The sequence below is a fragment of the Misgurnus anguillicaudatus genome, chromosome 7 (genome assembly GCF_027580225.2).
Source record: "Misgurnus anguillicaudatus chromosome 7, ASM2758022v2, whole genome shotgun sequence".
Taxonomy (NCBI): Eukaryota; Metazoa; Chordata; class Actinopteri; order Cypriniformes; family Cobitidae; genus Misgurnus; species Misgurnus anguillicaudatus.
Genome location: NC_073343.2, coordinates 36,250,903 through 36,278,178, shown reverse-complemented (window position 1 = coordinate 36,278,178; position 27,276 = coordinate 36,250,903). Strand labels below are relative to the sequence as shown.

Below are 27,276 nucleotides of genomic sequence, written 5' to 3'. Positions count from 1 at the left end.
TATTTTTATAAAGGAAACAGCACTCAATCTTGTCATTCATGTCTGTGACACAAACAGTTACACACTTATCTGTATTATTTAAGAATAAATATGAACAATGATTAAATCTAACAGTCATGATAAACTGATCTTAAGCTCTTTATCTATTAGTCTATTAGCTGGTTATCTCAGGTGAGCACTGACAGAGGTTAACCTGTTACAAATGAACCTAATGATCAAAACACAACACAGAATGTGTAAAAATGTTGTTGATATAATAGATGTTATGAAATATATGATACACATCTAGCACTCATAAGATGATACACACGTCGAGTTGTTTTGCAGCAGTGTGAAAGCGCTCCAGAAATAATCTCGAATTGAATGTCTGTTCAGTTTCAAATTTTTTTGCAAATCAAAAGTTCATGACACAAAAATGAAAGACATGCGGGTTTCATTTCAAAAAGGAACATTTTATTTTGTTCTTGTGAACTATTTGAATCTGATTCACAAATCTGATTCTGATGATTAGACTGGCAAACCGCTCAGGGCCAAATGACAAACAGACTAAGTCTTAAACTTTAAAGGAAAGACGCTTATACTAGGAATAAATAAAACTGAGAAGATTCTTATAGTTCAGTATTAGTGGATGATTGAAGAGGTTTTTTTTTCTCTGTGATCAGGATTTCTTTTCTCACTCTGTCATCGTCTCATCCGTTTCATTCAGAATGGAGCTGGACGTCCGTGTGGAGAAATACTGCGAGCGTCAGATAAATGAATCAGCTGTAAAGAGAGGACGGCCAATCATACAGCACAGCTTTAAATGACAGATTAGTTGAAAGACTTTTATAACCCTTTATCTCAAGAGATCAAACTAATATTTGACTTTTTTGGTCACTCATTTGATGAGATTTGCACAATTTGGGACCTTGATTTTTAGTTCCAATAGCTGAGAGTTTTCACCCTCTGTGGTTAGAAAATCAATCTGAAATGACATCTGACATCACTTAGTCTCAGTCGTGTTTGCATTCAGATCTTCCTCTGATATTTCCTGACAATTAATCAACCTGTTAGCACAACTACTATCCAACCCGAGGACGGCCAACAGAAACACACACAAAAGTCCTGAAGCTGTTCTTCTTCATCAGTGTCTTACTGCTGTGGTTTATCAATGAAAACCTCCTGAAATATCAGAATTTCAATGAGAAATTCTCAAATCAGATACGGGCTTGAGGACCAGCAGAGGCCTCATTTATAAAGCGTACGTACGCACAGATTTGATCGTAAAGTGTGAGCACACAAAATTTATAAAAAGTGTCTTTAATGTGGAAAAGTGCTCAGTGCCACGTCAAGGTCTGAGCAGATGTATGCAGAGTTTTGGAAATATGAGCCATTCGTGCCGCTCCAAAAAGATTTGAACAAATAACAGACGCTCTTTTATATGTCAATGACATTAATTGGGCATCGTTTAAAAGTGGAGATCTGCAACCGTTCAGCTGCACACAATTTCAAGCTCATTTGTGATTTATAGATTTCACCTCTGAAAGTAAAGCATACGCATGTTTTCTATACATACACTCGTTTAATGAATCACATATAGGTTCATGATATTTCATAATAGATTGAGCCCAAGCCAGCAGAACACCAAACATTCAAGATGATTTAAATCAATCATTTACATCAAACCTGTAAAAAGTGTTCACTGAACTCCAGTGATTCACACAAAACAAATCTAACACAAGAACGTCCCTCTCGTGTGTGTGTGTTTATGATACAGATGAAGTCGACAGATGCCATTCAGGATTACAAGCACACAAACCTTCTCACAGAGCAATGAAATGAACTGAAAGTCTGATTTCTATTAGGAGTGATTGTGTGTGACGTCTGACGCAGTAAATCTGTGTGTTTGTGAACTCACATCAGTCTCCTCAATCTCATCCAGAAGCTGCAGTTGATGTTGGATTTCTCGCAGACGTTTCTCTTGCTCTCGTCTCTCTCTCACGTACCACAAGACTCTGTCTCCCATCTTCATCTCATCTAAACTCTTCATCACAAGAGAAGGTTTGTGTCAGATGTACAGATATCTGCTCATCATTCACTAAACCATGAGAATCATTTCAATATTCTTATTATTGTTTTCTGGTAAAAAGAGTAGAAACTATATGAGCTGAAGGACGATGATGTCCTTTTCTGCTAATATATTAATATATTATAAATCATCTCTCTCACACAAACTATTAAGGTCATTTTATTATTGTAGTAAATCTAATAAGATATGTTATGATTAGAGTCTATAAGGAAACACATCTTCTGTATCACTCCAAACTCTCGTCATTTTCCTGAAAGAAAATCATTTACACATTTCTGTTTGTAAATGCTGAACATTCATTTCTATTGAAGAACGCTTAACAAGATTATATGAACAACTATACACTAGGAAACTAAATGTCCAGTTTACTGACCCCTCTAGACCACTAAATACACGTTTGCTTCCAAAATGAACGGCTTGTGCTGAACTCTTCCAAAACTTTCAGTAGTAAAGAGCACAAGTGAATCTGCTCAGTTCGTCTATATAACAGATTCAACATGTCTGTCAACCCGCCTCTCCAAAGAAGATTCATGAAATAAAACAATCTCAAACTTAGAATTGGAATTAAACCAAACATATTAAGTTCATTTAGTAGCCTTTAATTACACAGAATTTATGAGAATGTCTTTTTTAAATGTCATAAACCTGAGATCACCCTGGCCTCATTTCACGCCCCACTGCTGCATAATAACATCATGAAACAAACTGCACTGTAACATTCAGAAATCATAAATATTCATAAACAATACTTTTCACATTACAAAATCCTATCTGTCCTCAGATAACTAGAGGATTCATATACACTGACTACATCGATCTAAGACAAACCTCATTTGTGTTCAAATGACAGACCATCAATTAACATCATATTTGATTTGACTCATACTCAAATGTTTTAAACTAAAACTAAACTGAAATTATTTCAGAATTATTTTGCAAGCTGTGGTGTTGAATAAGCAGAAGATTGACACAGATGCTTTAAAACAAGCATCTCTCCAGTGTGTCTGCTGTAGAAATCATCATCAACATTCACATAAATCACCCAATATTCAACTTCTCAATGTAAAAAGTCGATATCTGAGTTACGGTGTGACCAAAAACATCAACAAATCAAATGATGATTTTATATTTGAACGCCTCTGTCAGGATTACAGCCCTTAGAGAAAAGCCACGTGAATCATACATGTGCAGAAACACACGTGATCATGTGTAAAACGTGTGGTTGTTTTAAATTCCAGCAAAATTCCCGAGTGAAATTCTTGTGTTTGTTCTGTAATGGAGATCTGCAAACTGCAGTCAGCTTCAGGAGGAACAGCATGAGAAGTTTAAAATGCTGGACATTTACTGGCTGCTTTAAATCAAGCATTTAATTTTCTCCACATATTCATACCAGACACAATGTATGTTTCTCTACAAAACTAATCTGAAGTCTTTAGATGCATCTGCTGTGTTTCTTATGAAGAGTGAAAACAGACTCAATGACTCACAAACACAAGAACTGAAACTTCACTCAATGCCACGTAGAGTCAGGAAAAGAGCCAAAGTTTCCCCCAAGTAGCCTCATCACAACACTACTGCACATCAGACCAGACCTGAACCGAACCGACTCACAGACACATCAGATCAGACCCAAACCGACTCACTGACACATCAGACCAGACCTGAACCAACTCACAGACACATCAGACCAGACCCAAACCGACTCACTGACAAATCAGACCAGACCTGAACCGACTCACAGACACATCAGACCAGACCTGAACAAACTCACAGACACATCAGACCAGACCCGAATTGTTTCACAGACACATCAGACCAGACCCTAACTGACTCACAGACACATCAGACCAGACCTGAACTGAATCGACTCACAGACACATCAGATCAGACCCGAATCGACTCACAGAACCATCAGACCAGACCCGAACTGACTCAGTGACACATCAGACCAGACCTGAACCGACTCACTGACACATCAGACCAGACCCGAACCGACTCACTGACACATCAGACCAGAACCGAACTGACTCACTGACACATCAGACCAGACCTGAACCGAATCGACTCACAGACACATCAGACCAGACCCGAACCGACTCACTGACACATCAGACCAGAACCGAACCGACTCACTGACACATCAGACCAGAACCGAACCGAACCGACTCACTGACACATCAGACCAGACCTGAACTAATTCAAAACCACAAATAAATGTTGCTCAGGAGAGAAGAATCTGCAGTAATATAATATTGAGTTAAGCAGTGCTGTGTACAGATTAGAGAGATAAATTGGGTAAATTACGAAACGAATACTAACAGTAATGACCAATAATAACAGTGTTTAATTAAGTTAAAGTTTAACATTTCTCTTTGAGTCATTCAGACATTCCTGTAGTGTTAGACAATAAACCTGAAGCTCATCTGGATTCATGTGTTTCAACAGATCAAAACCACATGACTAACTAAAAAAACATTCAACTTTCCATCTGAGAGGAACTTTAACGTGCAAAATAATGTGAGTCTGGGCATCAGGCATTGTGATCTTAAATCATTAAACAGCTCAAAGCAAAAATCTTCTTCAACAGTAAATCTGTCAAAGTCTGTCTATGACCAACAAACATAAAGAGTATAAACCTCTTCAAATATCATTTCATTAATAATCCAAAAACACATTTCTTTAAACACACAAAAACAATAAACTGAACCAATGCAAGGATTTAAGGAGAAGAACTGACAAAGATGAAAGTAACCAGTAACTATAGTAAACCGAGACATGACTAGTTAACAGCAATACATGAAAATGATGATTAAATTAAGATAAAACACACAGAAAACTGAACACATAACCCTGACAGAATCCATTCACTGAACACCACAAAACAACAACAGATAAACAATAACACTTCAACTCAAAGCTGTAATTCATGAGCCATTACTCAGAACCACAACCTGATTGAAGACTTCAGTAACTCATCAAACCGTTCCTGTCCGTGAACTTGTGGCTGGTGGTCGATGTGTCACCGAGTGAAATCTCTGATCTACATTTCTCATCTGATCTTAATCTCTTCATGACCACAAAACAGGCCGTGTTTTAGGTGTTTAAAGATGCTAGAGATCTGCTCATAAACTCATCTGCTGCTTTAATAAAGAAAATATCAGCTCAAATTGATCAGTTTATACCACAATCATGTTCTGAACCTATCAATATAATAATAAATATTAAAACACATCAGAAGACGTGCATTAGCAGGAATTTTATCACGGTAACTGTGGTAAATAACACACTGATTAAACTGACTTTTGATTGATTTTCATTTGCCAACAAGGTTATGAGAAAATAAGGCAGAGCGGTGTGCAATAAATAATTGTGTACTTGATGTATAAAGTGCCTATAAACCTTTTCAACAGACAGTTTTGGTGAAGATAAATCATACTTTCTTTTACTGCAAATCTTAAGTTGAGGATCATGATCAATAATAGACCTTAGATTGTATTGTAATAATTTTACAGCTGCTTTAAAACACAGTCAAACAAACATTGTAAAAATATAAATTGAATTTTACACAGACACGCAAATATCCAATCCAACCAGACAGCAACATTTCATTGACTGTCACTGATCTCATGTTAGCTGGCTTAGTTTTACTGGACCGTTCCTAATCATCTAAATAATAATTCATCAATATGTGAAGTATCATGAATAAAATGACATGTGCAAATCCAATAAAGTAATACATTAAAGATGTTGTGTTGATGATCGGTCCTTTGATGAGATTAAACATTAACAGATGAAACGCTTCTGTGCAGCATTGTGTGACTGGACTGAGATCTGATCTGATCATTATAGCTCATCTGGCAAACTTATTCACAACATCCAGATGCACAAACAGCAGCTAATGAACTTCTCCTATCACATAAAGGTGATGTGGTGCAGGGGTTAAAGGTCTGTGAGGATCAAAGCCTGCTGTATTATCAGAAGACATGAAAACCAGGACATGTTGATGTGAAGTTATGATTAATGATTCTGAAAAACAAACTTTCCTATTTCTATAAAATCATGTTGACATGAGAAACACTTCATACAGTCCCACATGGAAGTTTTCTTTTAAAGAGCGTAGACGAATACAGACCTGCGAAGAGCCGGCTTCAGTCCATGAGCTTCTCACAGACATGAAGTCATTGACGGGAAGCAGCTGCTGCAGTCTGGAGTCAATATGGAGGAGATGTTTGAGTTCAGAAGGTTCTGGACTGAACCCTTCACCATAGACACCAGCACACAGAGACACCTGAAAATAAAACAACTCATCCACATCAACAATACTGCTTTTCAAAGAAGAGAAACTTTTATACGTGTTTTGAAGAAGAGTAAAAAATGACAGACGGCCTTCTGCACATTTTAAAACAAACTTAGAAATCTGGATATAAAATCAACAATAACATGTCACAAACAACAAGCTCTGTTTCACATGAATAGAAAAGTCCAGTGGTTTTCCTGCACCTGGTATTTACTTTTGGACTTCAGACAATATTCTGATTGCTTCTCTCAGACGTTCGCTCCGTCCAAAGATCCAAATATCTAAGTCTTGACGAACTCCCTTTCTGTTACCCAATGAGGTCGCTGTAGTGGACCTGTGAGCGTTGGGTTATAGCCGACACACTGAGGTCAGATTTGGCACGCTGGAGAAACGGAAGGCCGCTCATAAGTTTGAATATAATTACAGTGACCTCACAGCGCTGGGTTATAATAAAGCAAACGCTGCAGGTTTATAACTCTGATAGGTTTAGATGGTTCTCCATTACACTGTCTGGATCTCAAAACGTGACTCTACTGGATAACTCTCAAGAGAAAACTTTACCACGCTGTATAATATACAAAGCCTGCATTTTCATGAAACCACATCACTCTGAAGCCGTCAACGCCATCATCGCCCATCTGGGGATTAAGTGATCTTTATCTAATAAACTAATGATGTCTAAATAATAAACCATTACAACTTATAATAAGACATTTTACATGGAATCAAATTTTGAATTATATCACAATTGCAGATGGGTTTGAGTATTTAAGTATTCAAAAAAACCCAATACTACATGATTCCAGAACTACACATGCAAGAAGAAAATCATGAAACAGAATCCTAAGACCAATCGGCCTTTTTTAACTTCTGTAAGTAGCGTTGGATAAAAGCGTCTGTGATGTCTGCTGTTCTTCATACAGGACTGAAACTCAAGATCTCATTCAAGGCCAAAATCATCTTGAACTGCACATTATGTCTGTCTGTCTGTCTTTGAGAACAATATAAACTACAGCGTATGAGTTCCTGTGGGAAATGAGTCCAGTTATATAGAAACCAAACTGATACTCAGTGTGCAATACTATAAACACAATGCTGTGCGAGTGAATTTCAACAGACCGTAAATGCCATACATCTGTCTGCTAGAACATTTCTGTCCAACTGAGACGTTTCTAATAAAACTAACCAATCGCAGTGCGACTGAAGTGTTGTTCAGGGTCAAAGCGAGAACAATGATGAATCTGAAGTGAATTATGTCACATTAAGAGCCTATGGCTGCCGCTGGGATCCAAAAAAACATCTCCTGTCCTGACAGTGAAGTCCTGCAATCTGAAGAAGTTTGGATGAGATCTGTGAGGAGTCTCCAAACATCTGTGGCCTGTTTGCTTTCCTCTCATAATTACAGCACAATGATCCAAAGCACAGAAGATGAAAGGCTGTAATATCTACACCGGATGAAGGAGATCACGTTGAAGTTTATTATTCACAATCTTAAAGAGATCCTCCTCCTCACACTAATGCTGCAGACACACGTGTGTGATATTTCATAAATGGACAGCAGCCACATCTGACATCAAAGGCTAAAGTCTTGTTTTATCATTTACATATCATGGATTCAGAAGTGTTAGAACTGCTTTGTTATTATTGTGTGATACTGTTTTTATTCACTTTTCCTCCATCTGAAAAGGTCACGCTGTGATGTATCATGATACGAATTCGAACATTAGAGTTCACCAAAGTTGAACTTTTACACGAGTTTGCGTTTCCGGTCTTCACTTAAACCATAGACTGTAAAAAAAGATGGATGTAGTGTCTGTGAAGTCACTCATAGGTTTGTGAAGAGCTTTTATGAAGCTTAAAGTAGGCGCCTGTCATTGGCATTTTGGCCGTGTGTCACAGCACATCACTCACAGATAAACGAAAACGGGTAAAGAGGCGGGACGTGGGTGAAGCTGAGGTGGCTGGATGCTGAAACCACACCCACCCATCAGCGGCAGTTCTGTTCACCCGTCACTCAAGTGGCCACGCCCTTGATTATGCAGATCTTTAAGGCTTAATTTAATTTAAACAGAAGACTTACCAAAAATTCACCCCCCTCACAGTTGTCATGAAGGACAAAATTAGCTATACAAACCAAAAACACTTTTTGTACCAGGCTGTAAACATTATTTTTCTGCTGTAAAGTTGGGCTTTTCATCAGAGAAAGCTGCACCTCTGTAGCGTATGAACGGACATCAGCCGAAGGAAATAATAACTGGCGATTCACATGTGTGTGTGTGTGTGTTTGCAGTTGAGATGAAATGGTATGAAAACTTCACATCACAGTTATAATGACCAAAGTCACCAACATTATCAATATCATCATGCTTTCATGAACAATTTCTAGAAATGTTAAAAAAGTACTGATCCAAAATTAAGTTGATTTAACTAAGTTCTGGAGGAGCATGGTCATGTGATCCAACCAATCAGCACAAAGAGGTCCAGTGACAGTATTTGTTAGGTCTGCGTATGTTGTGAGAAATGGTCTCATTAGATCACATCATTTAATGAAAAATGAAGAGAAAAGATGGATCTGTCTAAAGAAATATTAAGTAAACAACGTGTGTCAGTACGACTAGAAATGTGAAGATTTTTAGGATTTACTGTCATCACAAACACATGAGAGCAGACGTGAATGAATGTGTTTGTCTCGTGTTATTGCTTAAATTGGTTGATGCTGGACAGGAGTTTGAGAGCTGTGACAGTTAAACGGTAATTAAAAAATGACGTGATAATACTAACAGTTGGACATTTTTATTGCGGTTAACCATTAAACTGGTCATTTTACATCTCTAGTTTGTAATGGGGTTTTAATGGTTTATATGTAGTAATGACACAAATATCATCACAGTCAGCGTCTGACGCAAGGTTACGCTTAGGCTAAAACTTTGTCCTATCAGATCATTGTTTAAAAGTCATTTTAAGAGACATAAACAGATTGTGTGTGTCTGTATTTTACTCATGTGTGTGTTTATACCTCATGTTGACTCATTGGCTCTGTATTGTTCTGATCTTCTTCTAGATCTTTGAGGAGTTCCTCAAGTCTCTCTCTCTCCTGATTGGTCAACAGAACTGATGACCCTGCCAGCTGAACATTCATTTACAAACACAGGACACTTTTTTAAGATTATACATTACATCATTCTTTCTTTTATTTTTGTGGCTTTGTACTCTTTGGGCTGGTTTCCCGGACAGAGATAAGTTTAAGCCAGGACAAGGCCTTAGTTTAATTAGGAAATATAACTGGTTTTAACAAACATGCCTTACTAAAAACATTACTTGGCACTGATGTATTTTAAGATATGTTAGTGCAAGATGTTTTTAGTTTGGACCGCTTTTACATTTATTTTAGTCTAGGACTAGATTAATCCCTGTCTGGGAAACCGCCCATTTGTGATCAACTATTCTGTTTACCAACATTCACAGTAACTCTCTTCAAGGAAACAGGCCAAAAATATTGATGACATCAACCTGCACTTACGGGTAAAAGCACCTGAATTACAGCTTTAATATCAACTAAAGCCTTTTGACTGTGAAAGAGAAATCGATTAAGACAGAAAAGAAATCTTCCCTAGTCAAGTCATGTATGAGATCTTCTACACATGTTCAGTCATATGGACCTCATTGGCCTGAAGTGACCTCCACATACCTCAATGTTTTTCTTGACAAAATCTTGCCTGCGCTTGCTCTGAGCAGCTCCGTGTCTGACGTCTGGAGTCTGATTTTCCATCACCTGCTGACCTAATTCAGTCTTATCACTTTGTGCGTTTTCTGTGTGAACACACACACATACACACAAACACACCCACACAAAAATGTCTGTCAAAGAGTTGTGTGAATCTCAGATGGATCACTGTTGAGGTGAGGATGTCCTCTAGTGTCAAAACAATGACAGTGAAATCAAGACAACATTCAGTCAATCTTTGAACAAAGAAATAAACAACACCATACAGTGTAAAAACAGCTGGCTGTACAAATAAATTGTTTCAAGGCAGCATTACTTACATTCAACAAATACTACAACCACATTTATAACAAAATTGTTTTGTACAATTGACAAAATCAAGCACATTTAGTAGTGATAAAGCAGAAATATAAACATTTTGACAAATGTTTTACACTTCACACAAACATGACTGAACTTGTGTTTTAGAGATAAATACACTTCACCTTCTTTCTGAGATTTCAGGTTTAAATCTTCTAGAACTTCAGTTTCAAACAGAGGAACAAAATCCACATCTTCACCGCAATCCTGAACTAAAAGAATGGCAGTGAATGATTCATCTCTCAAGATTTCTCAATGTGTAAATCTAATGAAGTCAAACCATCATCTTCTTCAAATCTATTGATTACTGTATGAACACATCAAGGGTCTTCACAGATTATATCAGATGTGTTCGCTCTCTGTCACGTAATGAAACATCATAAGAATCACACTTACAGCTTTCAGGGGTCAATAATAGAAAGCGTCTGGTGTTGTCCATCTCATCGCTGCTCTCTGGACTCGCTCTAACAGCCTACAAAACATCCAGATGACAAGATCATAAAGATGTTCATATGAATTATAGACATGTTGGTGTATCAGGAGACTCGCCTTTAGCTCCTGCCAGAGTCTCTGATGAAGTTCTCTGCTTTTCCTCTTCACCTCTCTTTCCACTGAAACTTTGTGAGACAGAATCTCATCCAGTTTCTTCATTTTCTTCAGGGCTTTTTCCAAATCTGAATCTTTAGCTTCCTCATCAGAATCTTTTGTGAAAAACAAAACTTACCTTCAGTTCATGTGACACGCACACACGCACGCACGCACGCACGCACACACACACACACACACACACACACACACACACACACACACACACTAACTATTAAAGAGGACATTTCATGACAATCTGAGTTATATAATTGGGTCCCCAGTGCTTCTATCAACCTAGAAAATGTGAAAAAGATTAACCTAGTAACTAAATTTTGGTAAACCATTCTCTGCAAGCATGTGAAAAAAGAGCTCACTGAAATTTGGCTCCCTTTGTGATGTCAGAAGAGGATCTTATTATAATAATACCGCCCCTTAATCTGCACTATCCAACCACGGCACTGACATTTAGTGCAGAGATCAACTCATTTGCATTTAAAAGGACACCCAAAAACACCACATTTTTGCTCACACCTACAAAGTGGAAATTTTAACATGTTAAAAAAATGATTTGTGGGGTACTTTGGAGTAGAACTTCACATATGTACTCTGGAGACACAAAAGATTTATTTGACATCTTAAAAAGTCTTGAAAGTGTCCCCTATAACAGTGGTTCTCAATCTGGGGGCCGCAAGATGGTCCCAGGGGGGGCCCAGTTTTATGACATTTTATAAAATACATTCATTTATCATGAATTCTGTGTAATTTAACCTAAAAACAATAAGGCTACTAACCAACAGCACTACTTTGTATAATATAATGTTTTGTTTAATTAAAATGTTACATTTTAATATTTATTTATTTAGAACTGTTTTTTGTCATAATTTTTCTTTGGGGGGCCCTGAAGGAATGCACCGTACACAAAGGGCTGGCTGTTTGAGAACCACTGCCCTATAACAGCAGCTCTACAGTACACTATATATACAGTGATAATCATCCTGTACATCAATGTATAGATGTGAGCGTTCAGCTTGAATCTCTCCATACCGTGATCAGATTTGTGTTCTTCACAATCGCTCATCTCATGTGTGCTCTCTTGAACCTGCTTTAGAAGATAAAGAATCAACAGGACTTCATGTCTACAATCAATTTAATTCAACTTTCTGTGGTTTCAAATGTGACTTTACCCTCATATCTGTGACATCAGGACTGAGCACCTCCAGAGATCTGTGTCCGTCTCTTCTGATCTCAGAGAAAGACTCTCGACTGCCAGCGTGAGAACGCTCACTGGAAGCCGGTCGAGAAATATCATCCAGACTTCCCTTTGTGATGTCCATATGATCTTCACATACAGCAACTACAACAATCACATGAACCCTTAATGTTACAGTGAGAGACATCTGTGGTTTAAAACATATAAAATATGAACCCAACTAATGTAAAAGTCCCTCCATGATTGTCACCAGTGGTTATTTCTCATACATACACATGAAAAACCCTCACTAGTAGTGTAGTAGTTAGTAGTACTAGTAGTGGAGTGTAGTATAAATCATACTCAGATTCTTTGATAGACATTCAGTGATCTCCTGTGACCTCTCTGGATCCTGCAGTGATAAACCACAATCATTATTATTGAGGAGAGGATGGGCTGTGTCAGGTCTATGAACATTCATAACTCACCCGACAAATCTCCTTTAAATGACCTTTAGTTCCCTCCATATCACCATCACCTACAACAACAACAACAGCAGGATCAGAAATAAATCACAAGACGAGTTAAGTAAAGATTTGGTGTTATATCAAAGCAGCTAAACACGCACGCACGCACGCACGCACGCACGCACGCACACACACACACACACACACACACACACACACACACACACACACACAGACGTATCAACGTTATTTTAGTTTCTTACGTTGTGAACTTAAAGCTAAAGATTTGTATCATGTTGAGGTTTACAACGTGCGCGCGGTATCCAAGGACTCCAACTGAAAGTTCCCGGATGTTGTAACTACACAAACTCAAAACATTATAGAAAACATATAATAGCAGTTACTGTAGGTGACTTTTTTAACCACTCGCTCCGTAGCAGCTTATGAGTACTGAGTAGCCTCGCATGGGAACCATGGCAACCAGGGGCGCTGTTTGTTTTACTCACGTGACTGGCACGGTGTCGGAAGTGATCATAGGACCGTTGCCTTTTTTATTGTGGTATATTACAAAAAAATTACAGTTTGTACAAACTTATACAGTTCACAACAGTTAAAACAATAAAATAAATACTAATAAAATGAAAAATGAACAAGGAATGGAAAACAAATAACAATTAATCTGTGTCAGGGGTACTGTTATAAAATTAACTAAACATATTAAAATAACAAAGTCTTTTTTGTTTTTAACATTGCTTAGAGTCTTTCTATATTGTTTAATTTCTTTAATAAATGTTTTTTTTTGTATGAATGTAATATTTATAGGACCGTTGCCTGCGCAGCACATCGCTGAAAACATGACGACGTTCTTGTGGGCGGGGTTTGTCAGCCTGGCCAGTGTTTTGTACGTGTTTTGATGACGCGCAGTGTTCTGCGCTGAGTGGGCGTGTCTTGAGCGATGAAAAATAACAGATGCCATGTTGGCTGTGCAGAAATGAAGGTATTTGCAGCATTATGGAGAGAGATTTAAGCTGTTTAACAGAACTACAGTGCTTCATTTCACACTCTGAACACACAGAAACCACTGAGAGGTGAGTCGGGATCTGATCCAGAAACTGTTATGATTGTAAGTGTACGAGTGTGGAAGAGATTTGCTCATATTTTAGGTCGACAGAGTTTCCGTTTATCATTTAGATTTAGTGTCTGATGTTAAACTTCTTAAAAACTAAACACAAGCACAGAAAGATTCCTGTGTGTTGTTGTTGTTGTTGTTGTTGCAGCAGCAGCGCTGTCTGTCTGTCTGTCTGTCTGTCTGTCTGTGGTATTGCATGAAGGATCTGGAGCAATGTTTGTGTGTTGTTGTTGTGTTTTGACAGAACCAGGACGCTGTACGAGGAGATCCGGGCCTCCGTCAATAATCACGATAATAACGGTGATGGGTCATTCTGGCGCCCGGTGTTGCCCTGGGGTGGGGTTTACCCCATCAGAGCAGGTCGAAAAGCCATCGCCTGCACCCCACTTTATGTTAAGATCAATCTGAAGAACACCTGCACCATCGACGGCTTCCTCATGCTCCTCTACATCATCCTGAAGGACAATCACACCTTCCCCAGAGAGGTGGCCACGTTCCTCGGGAAACAGTTCGTGGAGCTCTTCCTCTATCTTATGGACTCTTACGACTACACTACAGTAAAGATGTTGTGGATCTGGGACCGCATGTCCAAGCGTCAGTATCGCTCAGAGGTCCACCAAGCGGCTCTGGAGATCGATCTCTTCGGCAACGAGCACGAGAACTTCACCAAGAACCTGCAGAACCTGATGTGTAGTGTACAGGAGAGCTGGTGCTCTAACTTGGGCTGTCCGGCTCGTTTTCAGGAGGATCTCCAGAAGACCATCAACATCAGGTGACCTCAAACACGTCTCAATGCTCTCCCACACACAGCAGGTTATTTTACTACTCAGGAAACATCAGAATAGTGGAAATGATCCGTCGTCAAATCATAGCTTTTTGACCGTAAACCTACAGAGTGACAAACAAACATATTCACTGTGGAAAAACATACAAACAGAGCTGTTAGAATCTGTCAGAAAATCCATAATACTGGATGTTTTTGTTTTCATGAGTAGCGTAGCATCATTCTTCTGTTCCAGCTTCATGACCGTCAGCTGAGAGCTTTGGAGTAAAGGATGCTTGAGTTTGCAATATTTGGCTTCATCTCAATGTCTTCATCTCATATTGGCATTAAACTATTGCTGCAATAAAAGATGCTTCAGTGAATATAAGACATCCCATTGGATATATGTAAAGAATGAATTATTCAAAAGTAATGCACACACAAGGTAATAATGCGATATTTTCAAATAATTCAAAGCACTGGAGTCATTTATTCCTCTTATACCACAGATATTACACTGATGATTATTTTAAGGCATTTGTTAGGTGTGCGTTATAGAAAAATAATCAACACCTGTGAAACATTTCTCAACCAATCAGAATAAAGCATTCAACAGACCTCTCTGTATGTCTCTTTCTCTCTTTCTCTCTTTCTCTCAGTCCTCCACATGAGCTGCCTGATAAAGATCCCATTCAGTCAGCAGTCGATGAGTTTTTCTGCCCACGGCTGGAAGTCTGTGATGAATTCAAGTGAGATAGCTGATTTTCTCTTAAATTGCTTAAATGGTTTCATGAAATGATTTAAACACATCAACACCACCCACTTACTTTTGTACTTTATTGACTTTTTTCAGTGTAAATGAACATTTAAGAATGACTTTATTTTTAATTTCAAGACAATGGAATAAACTATTTGATGAATAGTTTTAATTTTTATTTCTTATTGCTGAAAGCGGTTGAATCATGTGTGTATTGTGTGTTTCAAATGTAAGGGGTTGAGAGAATTCAGTCAGCGTGTGTTTTGTCACGGCCCGCCTCCTTTCATCATTCTGAACATGCAGATGTGGCAGTCCGAGGATCTGTCTTACGTACCGTATCGCCTTGAACTGTCTGATCAACGGTATATCTGATGACATGCTGCTATTCCTGGATCTCATCAGTATTTTTTTACAGCTTATAGTGGTTTATGGCAGAAAGATGATTTTCAGTGTACTGGATCTCTGCCACACACAATACTGCTGTGTAACATTGATGTTGTATACTGTAGGTACTCATTAGAGGGCGCTACACTCTTCAACAGAGACGAGCATCATTATTCTGCTGCGTTTCAGATGGACGGATACTGGATGCACTATGATGGTCTACGTAGTGACAATCTTGTGCTGTTGAATAAACCACCGGAGTTCCTGCTCCTCTCATCTCTAGTTTACATCCGAGCTTCAGACAAATAAACCACACAGAGAAACGGCTGCTACCAGAAAGAGTCTCAAACTGAGTCTTCTTCATGGCCTGTTTGGTACTTTCATGATGTCCTCTGGACACTTTTACTTATTTTCAATATTTCCTTCAATGAAGATCTAGGTTGAATGATTCGTTTTTGTTATACTACATATTTTTGTGAAATTTTATATTCTTATATATCTATATATATATATATTCAATTTTGTAATTTCTAGATAATGTCGTCTGATTGCTGCCTTGCACAGTAAAGGGCTTTTTTCAGGCGTGCTTGGAATCCAAGAATATTTTCATGAACTATAATAGTTTTGGCCTGTGTGGGATTTGTATATTGACAGGGAAAAGCTCAGAACTGCATTCAGGTCCTCTGCAACGTCCACAAAGTCCAATGAAAACTTTATATCTGAAGATGAAAGTGTGTTTTACATCAGGCTGTTGAAACTGGATGAGATGTTTGCTAACAGAAAATGAACGTCTACATTATTAAAATATCAAATTAGCATTATATCACACATGGTTTCTTTTTTGTTCCATATATCAGTACCCATACCCAGCGTCTGTATGTTTCTAAATGATTTTAATCTATACATTGCTTTCAGTTCCCTGTTTTTATCTTTTCTTTCACTCAGATTGTTTAATCTACTCAGTGTTACGAGTAATGTTTACCCTTTATCTAACCATTTTGATAGTTTTTACTTTTACTGGATTACAAGTTAGAGTCAGTGGTGACTCGAGTACATTATTATTAATAATGATAAGTGCTGTGATGGCATTTCTTTTCCACCTAGATTCATTAAAATTATACAGAAGTGTAGCATATTCTGTCTTTTTTTATATGTTGTCTTTGTAAATAAAATTTGAACTACATCTGTAACATTGTTTGTTTATCTCAAAGGTCTTTCTACCATAAAAGCCCACTCCAATGAAACCATTGTTCACATAATGAAGGAGAAACACATTTCCAGGCCTTTATTTTAGATTTGATCAGCTGCAACACAACAAAAATAAAAAGCTGTGCTATGTTCTCTCAGTGCTTGATAAATGTAAAACCAACAATAGTGCATCTGTAGCTCATATTCTCCGTTTAATTCCAGTAACAATCCACAGGTATATGAAAAAACTCAATTTACCTACAGTAAGACACAAACCACACACATTTCCCAGTGACCTAAAACATGATGTGGCCAATGTCAACAAATTCAAGACACTCAAACTTGATGGTGTCCTCCAGAAACAAGCACTTAGGTGAGCGCAGCGACCGTCGGGACAATAAAATCACGCATCTCCCCAACATTTTGCAGTTTCATGTTTTCAGCATGTTTACATTTTGAATCGTTTAATTCTCTTGAAATAAAAAAAAACATCATGACTGAAGGATTGTAATTGAAGAGCGCTGCTCAGGTCATCAGTTCATGTATGTATCCGTGTTCTCACATTACATGAGATTTATTCATGACTTTATATACACGCACACACGGTTTGCTCAGCATACAAATGAGAATCAACCTCTTAAAAGTGTTGCCAAATCAAATAACACAAATCAGCTGTTACAAAACTTGAAAAAGTGTCTGAGGAATTGGACTTCTAAAAGATTCACCATAACATAAAGAAACAGTTCTTATTGCTAATCAAACACAAAACATTTTGATATACTGAATCATTTTCACCTTGACCTTTGAAATCTGAGTGTATTTTTTCTTAATTCTGCTGAATGAGTTATGACTTTATATAAAAGAAATGCATTACATTGTTTGAATGTACTTGAACTCATTGCAACAGAATCATCATTTTAATGTCAAAATGATCATGGCCAATCAGAGTGGTTTTAACAAACACATTCTCATCTGAATTGCAGAACAACATGTTTGGAAAGACAGTCGAAATGAAAAACCAAGTAAACGACGTAAAAAAAACTTAGAAAGAATTATGTGCCATTCAGTCAGTCACAGGATTTCAAAAACACCTTGGCAATTTGATGGTTTAAAAAAACGAAAGAAAAAATATCATTATTGCATTGTCTTAATGCTTTCAAACTAAAATAATATTAGTGTTTACAAATATAAAATGGTTTGTTGATTGGTGGATTAATGCTCGCATTCATTTAGTCAGTTAATCTGTAAAGAACCTGAATAAAATGACTGAACATCAGACTCCATCGTGATTCCTACAGATGTGAACGCTGAAAGATGAACTCCAGAAACCGTTCTTCTGTTTGAGTGCAGATGGAAATGTTTTGGCACCGACGTTTGACTTTTATCTAAACGCATCTCATGAGACAAACTCTTTGATTCTGTGAGTGTTGTTGTGTAACGCCTCCTTAAACATCTCAACACAAATCAACTTTCACCTCTGATGAGAAACATAAAACAACCCGATGATCTGAATTAGCACCAATCAGTGTGAAAGTCTTCATATGTGTGCGTGTGTTTGAGTCACAGTCATACACAAATACAACCGCACATTTCAGACAAAGATTGTTTGTAAAGAACATGAAGCCGATTTGTCGCATTCGTTTTCCCTCAAACATCTCATTAGAAGGAAAAATAAAGATGATAAAAATGTCAGTAATAAGAGTAATCATAGGGAGTGCTTTTATGCATGATGACGGCTTCATTTTCTTTCTTCACAATATTTTCAGAATCTCTTTCTTTTGAATGTTAAGTGAAATATGAGGCAGATATTTCTTGTGAGATGTTAAAAGAGGAAACTGAGGATTCTCAGAGACAAGACAGTCAGTATCTCAGTGCAGTTTGTTACATGGACAGGTGATGAACAAAAGCACGTTCACAATCATCTACTATCAGCTCACACTATGTACAAGACACAAGGCAGCCCTTTATCACAGAGTACAACACACACACACACACACATCAGAATCTTTCAGATGTAAAGGGGAAAGTGCTAAGAGAGGCAGTACAGGAACCGAGCCTCACACCCATATGCCGTTCTGCGTCCTCTGCATGTTCCGGAAGGCTCACGGCACGGGTCACACACACACGTTCATCTGATCCGTGCTGGCCGCGTCGCCCTCACGTGTCCTAAATACTCCGCGTGAATGTCAGAATGTGACGCAGATGAGCGGAAACACGCTGCAGAAACAGAAACCACGTTTCCCCTCGTCCTCTATCGTCCGGTGGCATCCGTGCACCCGGGGTCAAAGGGCAGTGAGGCCAAAATTACAGCGGCAGTACATCATTCCAGTCGAGTCGTGCCAGCTGTCCGTGATGGGGTCGTAACGCTGGACCACGTTCAGATACGATGAGCCCGAATGACCGCCCACCACATAGAGGTAGTTATCTACCACAGCAGAACCCACGCCTGTACGGAGAAACACACAAGATCTGATCAACATCACAGTAGTACACATCAAATCTGATACTGACAGACGTCTGTGAGTCTTAATAATACATCTCACATTTCACTATTAACTCTCCAAATGTAAATTCTTATCTGGTAGGCAAAAATAATCATTTCTCAATAAAGGTCCCACTCATTGGATGATGCTCACCTGTGCGGGGCTCGTTCATTGGCCGGCATGCGGTCCACTGGTTCTGATGTGGGTCGTATCGCTCGATGCTGGATAAATGGGAAACGCCGTTGTGACCCCCCACAACAAATATGAATCCCAGCATCACTCCCACTCCAAAGTTGATCCGTTTATCACCCATGGGTGCCACCATTTCCCAGGAGTCCTTGCTCGGATCGTATCTCTCCACACTGCTCAGAAATAACCAAATGTGAGTTCACGTCATGAACCGTCAAACATTATCGATCTAAAAACAGATTTTTAGCATGTAATAGTTACGTGGTTCTTATTATTTCAATGGTGTAGAGTCTCTGTGATCTTCTGCTCTAGATATGAACTCAATGTGAGTATTTTATCATCAGACAGATGAAACTCACCTGAGAGTGTTAAGGTTGAGGTAACAGATCTGATCATTTGTGTTCAGTAAAGATACGCAACTATTCATTAGGGCTGTGCAATATAGCGAAATAGCAGAAATGTGCATATCACAATGGGTTGGAATAAATTTGATTTACTTTTAATACTTCAAAAAGTAACGTATGGTTAAAGTTTCAGGTTGATGCAGATAATATAATATCTTGCACGAGCATCGGGATATTTCATTTAAAAAATATTTGAATACAATTTAAACTGATTTCAGAAAAGAATAGACCCCTTCAAGGTTTGTAAACATTGAATGACTATCGGGTGCGCGCGCAGCATGGGGTCAAACTGTTCATACCATTTAGGCTTTATAATTTAATCTAACAGGGCTGAAAAATGATGACTTACCTCAAATGAAGTGAGCACTACAAACACAAGCCTCTTTGATATTTGCATTGTCCCAGTCTGCACGTTAATTGCTTGCAGCCGCAGATGTTGTATTTTTTTGTTTTTGAGATTCTGCAGGAATCCTGGTGCGATTTTCAAAGCCCATGACGTAAGTAGGCATTTTTGACGATACCGAATAACACGCAACTCAATCTGCTGTAATGACTTTTCTGACCCCGACATGCGCAGTGGGAACCGCCTGTGAGGTGAACCGTGAAGGGGTCTATAGATACCATATCGAATAGCCCATTATTTAGCGTGCCATCACATGTTTTCGGCAGTATCACACACCCCTACTTTTCATCATACATTATTATCAAACCATGAATAATTTTAAAGGTTACTGGATGCTTAGAGCTAAAGTAATAATTTTTTTATGAACAAAAGAAAGAAAATTCTGGCTTTTCTACACTGTACAGAGCGCTCTTCATGTGTTTAAAGAGAAGATTCAGAAGAAAGATGCTCTCAGGAGAGCCGGCGTGATCATGGAGACACAACACAACCCTGTGTCCCAGTGCGTCGACTGTGAGCACAACACTATTAATATAGACACATGATGTATAACAAAACAATATACTAACACTTTATACATTTTTAGTCTTATAATGTTTTACAGGGTTGTGGCTAGTTTTTACTAGGAATGCATAACGATTAATCGCGATTAATCTACAGCAGAATAAAACATTTTGTTCACATGTGTGTGAACTGTGTATAATACATTTCTATAGATAAATGCACACACATGCATGTATATATTTAAGAAATGTTTACATGTGTATATATTATATATAAATACTAAATGTATAATTTGAAGAAAAAATATATTTATATATGCATGTGTGCATATTTATATATACATAATTATTATACACAGTTCACACACATATATGATGTAAACAAAAACGTTTATTCTGCTATAGATTAATCGCGATTAATTGTTATGCATCCCTTGTTTCTACTGACCCTCCCAGAACGAATGAGCAGTCGTACCTGTTCATATGCGCAGGGCCGTAGCCACCGATGGCATAAATCATCCCGTCTAGCGCAGCCGTGGCAAAACAGCTGCGCGATTTGGTCATCGGTGCCACGGGCTGCCATTCCTTCACTTTGGGTACGTATTTCTCCACAGACTGGAGGTAGTACTGGCCATCGTAGCCGCCAAGAGCGTACAGCTCCCCGGCCAGCACCACTACACCCAGAGTGCTCCTGCACTCCGCCATACGCTCCACGCTGGACCACGTGTTGCTGTCAGGGTCCCATCGCTCCACGCTGCTCTCGTGCCGCCGGTAGCTGATGCCCTGTTGCATGTGAGTGGCGATACCGCCCACCACGTAAACCTTCTGCTCCAGAACCGCCACTCCAAACTCATAGCGTGGAACCGTAAGAGGAGCCAGACCGATCCACGAATCCGTCTGTGGAAAGTACATCTCCATACTGCCACACACACACACACACACACAACACATTTTAATCGTGATGAGTGATTCGGAAGAGTAATCGTGATGAGTGATTTGAAAGATTCATAATAAAAGCACCGAAAGCAATAATTAGGCAAATATCATCAAAGGAACACTTCCGTGTACACCGAATCTTTTCAAATTGATCTGTTCACCTTTCTAGTGTGGCAAAGAGTCCAGCTTTGCCTCCCACCGCCAGCAGGACTTTAGGAGCGCAGCGCAGGCGCGTAGACAGCACCGTCTGGTAGGAGAGCCGGTGTTCGGGAAGGAAGTGATATTTAAGGGCCTCGTTGAGCAGATGTTTGCAGGCGTGGTCGTCACGGATCAGGTGATTGGCCTCGTAGAGTCGCGTGAGGAACTTGACACTCAGCAGCGGCAGTCGTACGCAGTGCAGGAGCTGGGCGAGATACTGCTGCCGCTCCGCCGGGTCGTATTTAATCCACGATTCCAGGGCGTAGAAGACCGTCTCCTCCGTCACCACGTTCAGGCAGTCATTCGAGACGATCTCGTCCAGCTCCGCCCGCGTCAGTTCAAAGAACTCCTCTGTCTGACACACCTCCTCGAAGTTCTGGCAGATGAATTTGGTGGCCGCCAGACAGAGATCGTGACAGCCGTAGGTTTCGGCGAAGCGTGAAATCCCGATGCAGTTCCCTGCGTCCAGTTGGCTCTCCAGGAAGCTGCAACACTCTTTGAGGACCAGTTTGACCTGCAGGAGGTTAGCAGCAGGAAGCAGCGACTCCACCGTTTCCTGTGAGATGAAGACGGTTCCTGTGTACGCATACTCCACGATGGCCTGATAATAAAACGCAAACAACAAAGTCAACAACTATAAAACACAATCAACAATGCACTGCAGACTGAATGAATCTGAAATTGTGTAAGGATCCCAGATAAGGTTTATGACAGTACACATCACCAGCATGAACACTTCACCCCAAAATCAGATTAAAAAAAGAAATTATTTATGCTTTTTTTTATTGGGACAATATTTCATGACACATTATCCTTCAAATTTTCCCAGTATTCCTGCTGGCTTCTCTCATCAGATTCTCATTATCCTGTCATTTTCCTTAAGTTTTATTTTAATGCAAACTATAGTGTACATTTACCAAACGTTTTTATAACATTCACCTACAAACATGTGAAAATTCTGACCCAAGTTGATTTTATGGATTATTTTATGCTAGATCAACATGAAAGAGTGTCATCTGGATCTTTTGTGAAAGTTGTCACCTTGAGAGCAGCTTCATCCACACACTGAAACTCCACCTCCGAGGTCTCTTTCTCCGACAGGTTTCCCGTGAACATGGCCTTGAAATACGGGCTGATGCTGGCCAGAACCACCTTGTGTGCATGAATCTTGGTGTCACCCACTCGCAGTACGATGTCACAGAGCTCATGGTCCTGTCGCAGCAGTTGCAGGCCCTGCAGGAGCTGCTCGGAGTGCGGACGCGTCAGACTGGCAAACATATACGACTTTGCCGGCTGGTCCATCTTACAGACACAGAAGTGAAGGTTGGCATTATCTCACATGAACGCTCAATAAAGACAACTTACATAGTCATGACTTTTGAATTTCAAGTCTTTTCTCCCACTGATCCATCTTTCATCAGTCAGACAAACACACATCACTGGTTAAGTCATTCATTTCCATGCTGCTGCTTATAAAAACAGATTGGTGTCTTAAACGTTCACTAAAACCCAATAAAATCCCAACATTGAGACTGCAGCTTTAGACTCCAGATGAACAAAACTAACAGCAACACAGAGATGAAAAAATGCTATATAGACTTCAGTGTTTCCCATACATTGATTTATTTGTGGTGGCCCACCACAGAATCAACATTGGCCCCCACAAATAGAATTTTCATGATTCCCATTTACATTTTATTTCACCATTTAAAACAGCTTAATTCGGCTTAAAATATAATTTGATATATAATACAGATCAAATACAGATAAAGATCAAAGAGTAGAAATGAAACATATTTCAGTTGCCAACACTAGATCAAACGCAAACATGACATGATGACGTCACATATATGCTAATTAGCGGGTGACGTCATCACCACCACAGTCTCCTCAAAATCCTGTGGGAAACACTGGACTTCACACTGTACACTGCAGGAACATAATGATCTGAACCCTGTCAAGTTTTTTGGGTTTCATAGCACATTTAGGGGCGGTTTCCTGGACAGGGATTAGACTAGTCCTAGACTAAAATAAATGTAAGAGCGGTCCAAACTGTAAACAACTTGCACTGACATATCTTAAAATACATCAGGGCCCTTTGTTTTCCCTTAAAATGCACACAGGTAATGTTTTTATTAGTAAGGCATGTTTGTTAAAACTAGTTATATTTTCTAATTAAACTAAGGCCTAGTCCTGTCTTAAACTAATACCTCTCCGGAAACTACTCTTAGACACTTAAAGCTGCCAAAGAAAGCATTGTAATAATATGTTCAATTGATCTCTGATAACTACATAGAAAGTTTGTGGCTTTATTAATTTTTTAGTATGGACCTGCAAAACATAACTGTAACGCCAATAGTAGAACTTCAACCTAAACGCTAACTAGTATTAACTGGCATATAGCATTAACTAGCATACAACATTAACTTTGCATGTTAACTCATGATGGGGCATTCATCTCGACTGTAAGGTCACAGTAGGTGTTATGTTGTGATTGGTCTGTTTTCCAGCTGTGTTTTCCATTCATGAGGTTTACATAAGAAGGAGGAAACAATTGTGTTTGAGGCTCATGATATATCGTTACCATGATGTACACAACTCTTATTATTCATCTATGCCTATGTTATAGTTTCTTGGGAAGGCGTTCTTCTCTGCTGGCTGCCATGTTGTTTGTGTATCTCTATTGGCGCTTTTCCATTGCATAGTACCCCACGGTTTAGTTTAGTTGGGGCCGGTCAGCTCACCTCACTTTGGCGTGGTTAGCTTTTCCATTGAGTTTAGTATCACTTCGCAGTGGGAGGAATTATAGGCGTGTCGTTATATTTGCGCTGCATACGGCTGTGACATCATACAAGAGAGAGCCTCCTTGTACATTCCCATACATTTATTTATTTATCAGTCCGCCACAAAATTAAAATTGGCCACCACAAATAGATGTTTACTTTGCACATCGCGTTTATAACTACCTATGTCTCACATGACAGTTTCTGTTCAAACACCCGTGGCGTCAGTCGACGGCTCCGCTGAGCCTCAATGAAGTTGCATTAAAGCATAAATAATACTGACGTGCACGTCGCGAATGTGCCGCCACAAACTGCAAGTCTGGAAAAAACTTTTATGTGTTCCTGATTCACAACCTGTGGATGTTTTTAATCGCTAAAAGGGTGTTTGGAAACTTAAAACAGAGCACAGATGACAACATGTTTGCTCGAGACAGCGCAAGCTTAAGCTAAAGCTAATATTTTACATAATAGGATGACGGCGCCGATGACGATTCTCTCAGACCAATCAGTGAACTACAGTGTTTACGCGTCACGTTTGGTATCAGCTCGGGTCGCTTGGAACCCCAACCGAGGTGGTACGAAAAAAAGTATCGGGTACTACGAAGTGATCCCAATGGAAAAGCTCGCAAAAGTGGGCTGACCCGACCCAAACTAAACCAAACCGTGGGGTACTATGCAATGGAAAAGCGCCATATGGCAAAAGCGCAGGGGAGGACTGAGCCCACTCAGAACTACAGGAGCCCAGAGGGGAGTTTTGGCGAATGTTAAAGAGAAAACCAGTTTAATTCAAACAAATCGATGTTAAACTACACATTCGAGTTAATCGATAAAATCGATTTATCGCCCAGCCCTACTAAGGAGCCATTTATAACACTTAAACATGGAAAATAACAGATTTTCATGATATGTCCCCTTTAAGACACAGAGATCCATTTTCTAAACTCAAGACAAAAACATTTGCATGTGTTCAACTCCTATGATGCCTAGATGTGTAGCTGACTGAGAGCGATGATCTTTAGGGAACAACAAACTCCCAGTAGAGCAACAGATGAGCAAACAACAACGACTAATGAGTCTCTTATTACACAAACAATAAAGCATGACATTAGTTTGATAATAGTCTAAATGTTTTGTGTTTAATTCAAAATCCTCGTTTACATACGAGCCACTAGTTTAATAAAAGCTAATGAGCATCTTATTCAGACAGCATCCAACAGCAGCAACATTCGTAGACTTTCAAACGCCTACATAGACAACATGTTTGATCCTCAATGATGGCCTTAGTCTGGTATATGTGCTTAAGAGTGGATAAACTGATGTCTAGCAGGGCTCAACGCAAATATTTTTTTATAGTGGCCCGGTTGGGCCAGTGGTTCAGGTTTTCACTTGCCCTGCCAAAATTGTCTCTGGCCGCAGTGTCACATATTTAAAAATAATAATGAAAAAGTCAAATTGTATACATATACAACAGACATGTTCAAACGAAAAAAGGCTCCCAACTTTTCTGCTTTACCTGTAAACTGACAGCAAATTGTGCAAAATATAACATCGTTTCTTTCGTTATGTTTTACCAAAGTAAATGTCTACTTCCAAGATGTTAAATAATATACATTGATGAAAATATATTTTAGTGACTGAGGGTGAAGCACTGGCCCGATCGGGCAAGTCACAATACTTTTTACTAGCCCGAACATCTTTCACGCTCGCCTGGGCCACCGCGCAGTCCTTTATGTTGAGCCCTGTCTAGGTAAACAGGTCAATAGGAACTAACAAACAGATGTTAATGATGCTCTCTATGGTATCCTAAAAGCGCTCACTAGCCTATCTCTAGTCTAGTCAGTTCAATGGGTTTTGACACACAGCCTAATTTTAAGAACAGCAGAAATCATCTGAGATAAAGCCAACGATAGCACACCTACTTATAAATCACCGACAATGAGCAAATCATTTTCATCTCGCGTGCATCGACTGATATTACAGCGCAACGTAAATGAAGAAAACTCAGGCTGCTAACGTTAGCATCTGCACAGACAGCTTCATACAGCACAATAATCTGATTTATATCGCATTCAGATGTACCTGATTCCCGTAACCTGCAGAAATAACATTTTTGTTAAGTGTTTACCTGCATTTGTGACGGATTTCTGTCCGTTTGAAGCTCAACGCGGCAGCGGCTGTCAGGAAAACAAACACACATCAGCGCATGCGTCACTTCCGGGAAATCAGTCAGCAGCAGAGCAAAATAAAACTGATCAAGTCCGTCAATAAATAACTCGTTTGCTTTTACAAAGGCAACTTCCTTTTGAATAATATCTCATTAAAGTGACGCCTCTCTGTATATCTACATGTTAATGCGAAATATACCAATCACACTACTGCATATATTTGTCCATTTTAAAGGAGACATTTCACAAGACTTTTTTAAGATGTAAAATACATCTTTGGTGTCCACAAAGAAGGGTGTGT

At 39.1% G+C, this 27,276-nt stretch overlaps 3 protein-coding genes across 8 annotated transcripts; 1 reads left to right on the top strand and 2 right to left on the bottom strand.

Moving 5' to 3' along the window:
• Positions 1-431: 431 nt before the first annotated feature.
• On the bottom strand, positions 432-13,182 carry fsip1 (fibrous sheath interacting protein 1). Of its 5 annotated transcripts, none has more exons than XM_073869840.1 (13): positions 12,957-13,182; positions 12,715-12,764; positions 12,521-12,638; positions 12,222-12,391; positions 12,082-12,139; positions 10,999-11,150; positions 10,846-10,921; positions 10,575-10,661; positions 10,054-10,175; positions 9,382-9,492; positions 6,201-6,356; positions 1,898-2,023; positions 432-736 (listed from the first exon to the last, which is right to left on the bottom strand). In XM_073869840.1, exons 3-13 carry the CDS (start codon positions 12,522-12,524, stop codon positions 674-676), a joined length of 1,125 nt encoding a protein of 374 aa, XP_073725941.1. In that variant the 5' UTR covers positions 12,525-12,638; positions 12,715-12,764; positions 12,957-13,182; the 3' UTR covers positions 432-673. The 5 variants fall into 5 exon arrangements, with proteins under 5 accessions (XP_073725941.1, XP_055027368.2, XP_055027365.2 ...); XM_055171393.2 differs by having other exon boundaries at positions 12,590-12,638; XM_055171390.2 differs by having other exon boundaries at positions 12,538-12,638; positions 12,957-13,181.
• A 354-nt stretch (positions 13,183-13,536) lies between these two features.
• Positions 13,537-16,916, top strand: dorip1 (dopamine receptor interacting protein 1). Of its 2 annotated transcripts, XR_008635645.2 has the most exons (6): positions 13,537-13,781; positions 14,067-14,594; positions 15,245-15,334; positions 15,570-15,704; positions 15,852-16,100; positions 16,381-16,916. XR_008635645.2 is itself a non-coding variant. In XM_055171395.2 (5 exons), exons 1-5 carry the CDS (start codon positions 13,663-13,665, stop codon positions 16,033-16,035), a joined length of 1,056 nt encoding a protein of 351 aa, XP_055027370.1. In that variant the 5' UTR covers positions 13,537-13,662; the 3' UTR covers positions 16,036-16,916. The 2 variants fall into 2 exon arrangements, 1 of the variants encoding a protein (XP_055027370.1); XM_055171395.2 differs by having other exon boundaries at positions 15,852-16,916.
• A 187-nt stretch (positions 16,917-17,103) lies between these two features.
• LOC129416977 (kelch-like protein 28) lies at positions 17,104-27,129 on the bottom strand. Its single transcript, XM_055171389.2, has 6 exons — positions 26,936-27,129; positions 23,069-23,329; positions 21,991-22,628; positions 21,369-21,812; positions 19,551-19,759; positions 17,104-19,360 (listed from the first exon to the last, which is right to left on the bottom strand). Exons 1-6 carry the CDS (start codon positions 27,005-27,007, stop codon positions 19,197-19,199), a joined length of 1,788 nt encoding a protein of 595 aa, XP_055027364.2. The 5' UTR covers positions 27,008-27,129; the 3' UTR covers positions 17,104-19,196.
• Between the last annotated feature and the right edge of the window lie 147 nt (positions 27,130-27,276).